Genomic DNA, 7,990 nt, shown 5'->3' on the forward strand with positions numbered 1-7,990 from the left:
ATCCGAAAATATACACCTGGAACACCTGATATGACTTTTTCAACATTTTCACCTCATGTGTTTGTACCCCTGAATGTAAGTCATGAGGTCAGTAGTGCAAAACAAAGGCTTTGTGCCGTTCTCATTTTGCGGATATAAAACTGGTCTAAAACAATGAATAAATTTTGAATATTCTGTCATTTTCTAGTATGTTTTGACTTTCAAAATATAACTAGATATAATGCACTTCTAAATATAGTGATTTCTGATTTTTACATTACAAAAACCTCGGAACAAAGATGTTTTAGAAAACACTGTTGCTCCGCCCAGTGAAAGTCTCATTGGACATACATGAACACGCAGAGGAGTGGCATTACGTTCTCACGTTCGATTCAGTCTGGCCTTCCTCGAGACAGTCGGAATCGGATTCAGTTCCATTGATTTACAAAGAGCGAAAAGTTACATATATTTTTATATTTAAAAAAAAAAAGAAAAAAGTTTGCACCCTTTTAGATTGTATTATATTTAGCTGCATATATTTGCAGGTCGGCTATCGACAAGACTTGTAACAAACGTTTTCGTCCTTTTCCATTGTGGAGGTGAGTTTTCGCGCGCATGAATCTCGTGTTGCAGAACACTCCATTGTAGTTTGATGCTCGATTGCTGCGATGCAAAAAAAAATCTTTATTTGTTTTTTCAAATCCTTTCTAGTTGTTTAATGTAACATATTTAATATGGAGCAATGCATGACGCATTATAAGAACGTTAAATCGTTTTGTGGAATCACGTGCTCTTTCCAATTAGCTAGCAAGCTAACTCTGGGTATTTAAACATTTATCGAGTTCGTTTTTTAATATAAAGCTAACTTATATTTTTTTTAAACCGCAAGGCATTGACCCGGATTGAAATTAATTAACAACAACAACATCCGAAAGGATGATATCCAATAAAACTTTTACTCGGGCCTGTTCATTTATATAGGCGTAGCTAGCTCGATAACGTTAGCATACATTAGGTTCGTAGTTTGCTTACCATGTATTTCGATGTTCGTTTTACTTCAAGGTATCAGTGGATTTTTTTGTTAGGCAGCCAGATAATTTACAATGATAGAAGTGGCATTTACTTTGAGCAAATGCAAAAATCCTCCATTTATTTAGCAGGTTTTAGCCATGCATTGAAAAAGCTACTTTTTCTTTTCAACTTTAAATTGGTTTGAATGGGAGTGCTATTTTGTGAATTTTAAGGAGAAATTACTATTAAGTGTGCTATCCAGTCTTTTTATTTGATCCAATTTTTTTTTTAGGTCAACATGGGTAAGAAACAGGCTGTCAAATCAAAGAAGGACTCCCAGGAGGTTGAGGAGTTTGTGGTCGAGAAAGTGATGGACCAGCGATTGGTCAATGGGAAAGTAGAGTTTTTCCTCAAGTGGAAAGGTTTCACAGAGTGAGTATTGATAGGACCAAACTACTTTTATTTTCCCCACTGAATGAGGAAATATTATTTTCCAACTATGTTTTACTAGAGTTAGTGGAGGTCTGGTGTATACAAGTATATCAGAATATTTTTTTTATATTTTCTAAAGGGCTGACAACACATGGGAGCCTGAGGAAAATTTGGACTGCCCTGAACTCATTTCAGCTTACCTGGAATCTCAGAAAGGAGTGGTTGAGCAAACTGATTCCAATAAAAGAAAAACCTCCACTAGTGAACCAGAAACCGAGGAGAGCAAGGCAAAGAGAAAGAAAGAAATGGTAAGGCTATTTTTTGTTTCACCATTGATTAGGTCCTGCTCATTAATTAAAAACCTTTGATTTGTGTGTCTCCAGTCTGAGAAGCCCAGAGGGTTTGCAAGAAACCTCGAGCCAGAGCGTATTATTGGGGCAACTGATAGCAGCGGTGAACTCATGTTTCTCATGAAGTGGTAAGGAAACATTTGTAATATCCAGGAGGGATAAAAGAGCAATCCCAACAGGCTCTCACTTCTGATTAAAAGCCATAAGGGGACAGTATGTATACACACTTCAGCCACTCTAGTTTGTAGTGCTGCCCCCTGATAGTCCACCAAATGTTAGTCCATGAGAAGAGTCTTGGTCGACCAAGTTTTGATTGCTTGGTTGGTCCGAAAAAACCCCCACATAAAAACCGGTATTACCGCTGGTTGGACGCTAGGTGGTACTATGGGGTAATTTTTGTTAAGCAGGGTTAGGGTTAAGCCTACACAATAAAGCAAGACACCTTGATTTCAAACTTTGATCTTTATTTTTTATTTATTTTAACTAAAAATTCAAATGAAACTGGAAAAAAAACAAGTGCAAATAAAATGTGTGCATCTCTCTGGCAAAGAACCTACTTCATCTGTGTATTCTCTACCGGTCGGGTATTTAGTTAGTTGTCTGGGTAAAATACATCATGTGTGAATAAATTAGTTTTGTTCCCTCCTTCACAATATATATATATATATCACAATATCCAATTACATCGGTCTGAGGGATCTGTGAATATTCTTGCTTTATTGATTAGCATTGAAAATTAATTTATAAAAAAACAAAAAATGTATTACGATTTCTAAATTAAAATTGCACTCCAAATGAAACGAAAAAGCTTATAAAATAATGACGTGATAAAATAATTTTTATATATATATATATATACCTACCTTTCCATTTACCGTCAGGCAAGTATCCATCTAAACATGCAGGCAGAATATTACTTGCTCAAATGAAGGCATAAAAACAGTTATAAATGTAAAAATAAATAGTTATATTGATAATAATCACTGAAATATAAAACATGGGTCGAGGTGAACGTGTTTTTATATCATTTTATGAATTAATCACAGATGTATAGGCTGCCGAGTTGTGGTCACAACAAACTGCTGAGATGTCTGAGGCAATATGTAGCACTCATATACGATACTGTTCTTGCACAAAATAAATAAAATAAAATTCAGAAGGCAGAAACAAAGAGAGTAAGAACCTTATACATGTGTGTTCCACGAGACTGCATGCGCATGGACGCTTTTCTGTCATCTGTTTTTAATAATAATGTTTCTTCAAGCGCGTGTCTGTGTGACTTCCGGCAAATTATTTGTAATATTAATTCGATAAAAATAATACTAATTTAATACATGGGAAAACGAGCCAAATATCGTTTTGACATCGTCAAAAGCATCAGTTATTTGCGATCACTTTGATCATCGTCTGTTGGCAAAACTAATGTGCATTTCTCTCTATAAATTAACAAAATGTTCAGACCGTCTCCTTGCTGGTTTTTCTGACACATTCAGGATCATTCCAGCTTTTGCCGGTATCTCTGTGGCTTGCTTTGCACGTGTAAAATTTATATTTTAAAGACTCATTATTACTAGGGCTGTCAATTGATTAAAATTTTTAATCGAATTAATTACATGGTGTCACCCTTTAATTGCACATACAAATATTTGCTGAGAAAGCCCCTCATATAACTAACTCAATATATAATGATTATACATATTTATATCAATATATAATTATACAGTTATCTTTAAATATTTAAAATGATATATATTAGGGGTGGTGGGAAAAATAGATTCTTGGATGCATCACGATTCTGAATCTATTCACAAACGTCAAGCATCGATTTTATGAATGTTTCTTGCTTAAGTAATGTTGACCGAACACAAAAGACGGACCTCATAAGTGTGCAACTACAGCGCCCGGACAGTCTTTTGGCATGCACTTAACACGAGACCCAGATGGCTCGGCAGGAAATTCGACCGGCACCCTCGGCATTAAAAGCAAGTGTATGGAAGCACTTTGGATTCTATGAAGACGAAGGGATACGTGAGTTAAACAAGAGCCACACTGTATGCAAGTTGTGTCAAACTAAAATAAAATATTTTGGAAACACGACAAACATGAAAATCCATATTACACGTTTCCACCCGGAGGAAGAAAATAAACTGCCGGTTGTAGCTGCGAACCAGACGACAATCGAGCAAGTGATGTCAAAGCTTCCACTCAGCTCTGAAAAGGCTACGAGAATTACAAATTCGATTGGCAATAAATATTGCAAGGATTTGCGTCCTTATTGCCAAGGATTTGCGTCCTTAACCAGGGTTTTAGGGGTATGTTGCGCACGTTGGAGCCGAGATCCAACATCCCATCTCGTAAATACTTCACTGACACGGCGATCCCCATACTATACAGCGAGACCAAAACTGATGTGATTGAGTCGCTAAAGAAAGCAACAAGAATAGCGCTAACCTGTGATACGTGGACATCCAGTGCCACAGAATCGTATGTGACTGTAACTGCACGTTTTATCACGGATGAGTGGCAGATAGTGTCTCATGTGCTTCAAACAAGAGCAGCCCATGAGAGCCACATGGGTGCAAATATGGCTGAGCTGTTAAAGAATGTAGCAGAGGAATTTAGTTTAAAGTTAGAAGCTTTAGACTCTTATTTATCATTGTATAAGTGCAATTTATATTTCTTTAATTTAAGTGCAATTTACAAGTTATTCAGAATATGCCACAAGCATAATTTTTGTATGAGAGCTGCTAGTACAGAAAGCTTTGTATGATTTTTGGCTCCGCAAAATGTTAATTTTTTTTTGTCTGATTTGACTTGCCACATTGTTTCCATTTGTTGTATTAATAAAAGTTATTGGAAGTAAATTGATTATGAATCATTACAAATATTTTGCTTTAAAAGTACAAAGCATTCACAGGGCTTAAAGTATTCCGACCGGGGGCCGGATTTCCGGCTTGAGGGCAGGTCCGGCCTCTGGCGCAGGCAAAATTTATTAATCAAGCTGCAAATTACAGTCGGACGCACTTTCGGCGCGGACGCGCTTGGAAAAAACGAGTGCGCTGCTTCCATTATGAGCGCGCATACCGCGCGGCTGCATTTGAAACTGGGAACTTGAATGCGGTTTAATATTTTCGAGTCAATTGATTTCACCTACCAATCATATGAGAGGAGCGCAGCTCTAACTAACGTCACAAGCCTATCAGAAGCAGAGCAGGGCGGGTCCTGGCAACAGTGTGATTGAGATCCATACCTCACGTTAGCGTCGTCGGTGAAAGCATGGAGCGCAGAACTCCAGAAACAACATTAGGTGACTTAATGTCATCATGGATGAAAAGAAAGGAGATGTGAGTTGGTTGATTTCGTTAATTAGCTCAGGTCAGCATAATCATATTTTCTGTCTACACCTTTTGATGTTAGCCTTACGTTGACTGAGCTAACATTAACATACACTGCTGCTAGGTAACTTCAGACTGTTAGTTAAATATTTAATGTAGAACATTCTGTGTAGCTTACTAAAAAAACATTATGTGTAGGCCTACCATGAAAACGAGTCCACTTTAAACCGCTTTATTTTCTGTCAGCAATGTATGACAAGTAACGTTGCAGTGTGTACGCACCTTTAGTGCTGTCAGCGTTAACGTATCGCGATTTCTTTTTTTTTGTCCAGCTTTAATGTTTTAAAATATTTAACACAGTTAACGCTGTATCCGTTCTTTGTCATTCTTTAGCTCTTATTAGTTATTAGTTTGTCCACCAAATGCTTTAAACCGTTAATGTGCGACAAGACAAAAGAGAACGCACTTCAGTAAATGTCCTCCTCACACACACACACACACACACACACACACACACACACACACACACACACACACACACACGAGGCACAAAAAGTCGCGAACCAGTATCGAATTCTCTTTCGGCTTGAGCGAACAATAACACACACATTTATGCCAAAATGTCCGTTTTGTCGAGTATCCTCACAAGAATCAATCATTATTAACTTTAAATGAGTTAAATAAAATCTTAAATGGAAGTAAAGAGTAGTGAGAGAATGAGACGCGTGAGATCCTGTCACCAGCCGTAGATCTTAAAGTGACAGTAGCCACTAATTCTGTCTGTCAGTAAAGTTAACCAAAGAACAAAGGGAACAGAGAAAACTACTAACTACTCTTTGACTAAAGAACGCTTGTAGCTTTAATAAGGATTAATCGAATTTAATTTATAATTTATGCATTGCGGACTATTTTATAACCCTAAAATTTAGTATACTAAATAAAATATCAGTGATACTGGCCTTCATTAATAAAAAGATGCCATTAAGATACAGCCGTAATACTTAAAAATAAATGGTTCCATTTGAAGATAAGTCCGTCTCTGCAAAACAACCCCCCAAAAGTTCAGGCTCAGCCATTTTTTTCACTTTAAGCCCTGCATTCAGTGAGAAAAAATTCTGTATTGAAAAAGATGCATCGTTAATCGTTTTATCATCGAATCGCAGATGTCTGAATCATAATCGAATCGTGAGGTGTCTAGCGATTCCCACCCCTAATATAAATATATATATTGTGAAGTTTTTTTCTTCACCGTAAACTGTGTGTTGCTCATACAGCTAAAATTTCACTTACTGCGCTCTGGAGTAAACAAGTGGTACTACTTGCTTGCATTTCTCTTCCTTATTATGGTGCAATTAATTGCATTATTTTTTGTAAAATTAGCCCTGACAGCCCTAATTATTGCTTTTTAGTATTTTTTTGTAATGTAGAACAGTGTTAGCAATGTTACTTAAAACATCCTGTCTCAGCCCTGGATCTCAAACAATGTTTTAAGCTCTTTTGGTCGGGGGTAGTAGCCCTACTAGCTAGTTGTTGTTGTTCCCACTGCTCCACATGCAAAACCTCATTCAAACCAGATTTAATTACATTTAAGGGGCTACATTGGACTTTGCCTACTCTCATTATGTATATATATATTTTCTTCTTTTTTTTTTTAAATAAGAGATGTCTTTTGTTCTATAGGAAGGACTCTGATGAGGCAGACCTGGTGCCTGCGCGTGAGGCCAACACTCGCTGCCCACAGATAGTCATTGCTTTCTATGAGGAAAGACTTACTTGGCATTCTTGTCCTGAGGATGAGCAGCAGTAGCACCCCAATTCTTGATTTATGCTTTACTGTCTTCCACCCATATGGTGTGTACACTTTTGTTTGCTGAAGTGTGGGTAACATAACGGTGGGGGATATTTTTTTAGTGTTGCAATTGGGCTGGAAGCTATGTGCATGACTAGAAAACCGATGAAAGGATGTATAAGTGGGACAAGGGTTTTTTTTTTTTTTTTTTTTTGTTAACAATGTAGGATGCTTAAACTCTTTATTTTGATCAAGTGTCAGCAGTATTGTTTGCCATTAATGCACTGGGTTGTTTTTCCTTCACCCTGTTGTAGTCGTCTAAAGAGATCCAAAACATCCTTTCTACTCATTTGTTCATAGTTTCTTTTGGTGAACAATACTCTCATTATCGTAGTGTTTTTTTTTTTTTATTATTGTCAACGTTTACATGAATATTGGATTAGTGTCTGTTGCTGTAAATGTTTGTGTAAATATGTCTTTCCTTTTTTCTTTTGTTCAATAAAAGTTTACATGCCTGCTTTTAATCTGTTTGCATGCTGTGTCCTAAACATTATCCAAAGCAACCAGTATTTCCAGTATAAAACTGTTTTGTCAGATGGCATTATGGTTTCATTATTTGGCATGGCATTTCGAGGCATGCTGTGTTTGACATCACCAAAACGCTGGATAAATGCCATGACTTTGCTTTTAGTTGTGTTAAGAAACACTTGATCTAATTTATTGGGATAAAACACAATTCACTTTTTGTACAAATGCAACTGATCTAAAACATGTCTCTGAACTGAGTTACGTGGGAAAACATAACATTGCTCAATGAAGTCATAGGAAACTTTTGACCTACTTATGTCATGGGCCACAAAATGACCAGATTATGCAACCCAGTCACATGACTTCAGGATTAAAATAATTTTAGTAATTCTTACAAAATTCAAATTAGTCCTGTTTTCTGAGCCCCTGTGGTTTTAAAACCAGTTCCTTAATAGATTAAAAATGAGATTGGAAATATACAGCCCATCTTATTGCAGAATTCATTTTCCTCCGAAGTGATTATTTTTTTTGGTAATCTCTCATCTCCATTTGATTTTCTACTTTTT

The 7,990-nt window shown here is 36.6% G+C and overlaps 1 protein-coding gene across 1 annotated transcript; it reads left to right on the forward strand.

Moving 5' to 3' along the window:
* Positions 1 to 370: 370 nt before the first annotated feature.
* On the forward strand, positions 371 to 7,429 carry LOC127620024 (chromobox protein homolog 3-like). The gene is made up of 5 exons (XM_052093090.1): positions 371 to 578; positions 1,283 to 1,422; positions 1,562 to 1,730; positions 1,806 to 1,900; positions 6,788 to 7,429. Exons 2-5 carry the CDS (start codon positions 1,289 to 1,291, stop codon positions 6,912 to 6,914), a joined length of 525 nt encoding a protein of 174 aa, XP_051949050.1. The 5' UTR covers positions 371 to 578; positions 1,283 to 1,288; the 3' UTR covers positions 6,915 to 7,429.
* Positions 7,430 to 7,990: the final 561 nt, after the last annotated feature.

The sequence above is a fragment of the Xyrauchen texanus genome, chromosome 26, assembly GCF_025860055.1.
Source record: "Xyrauchen texanus isolate HMW12.3.18 chromosome 26, RBS_HiC_50CHRs, whole genome shotgun sequence".
Lineage (NCBI taxonomy): Eukaryota > Metazoa > Chordata > Actinopteri > Cypriniformes > Catostomidae > Xyrauchen > Xyrauchen texanus.

Coding starts and splice junctions, on each gene's coding strand:
- LOC127620024 (XM_052093090.1), top strand. CDS start 1,289: ATGGGTAAGAAACAGGCTGTCAAATCAAAGAAGGACTCCCAGGAGGTT. Junction 1,731..1,805: donor CAAAGAGAAAGAAAGAAATG/GTAAGGCTATTT, acceptor GTGTGTCTCCAG/TCTGAGAAGCCCAGAGGGTT. Junction 1,901..6,787: donor CTCATGTTTCTCATGAAGTG/GTAAGGAAACAT, acceptor TTTGTTCTATAG/GAAGGACTCTGATGAGGCAG.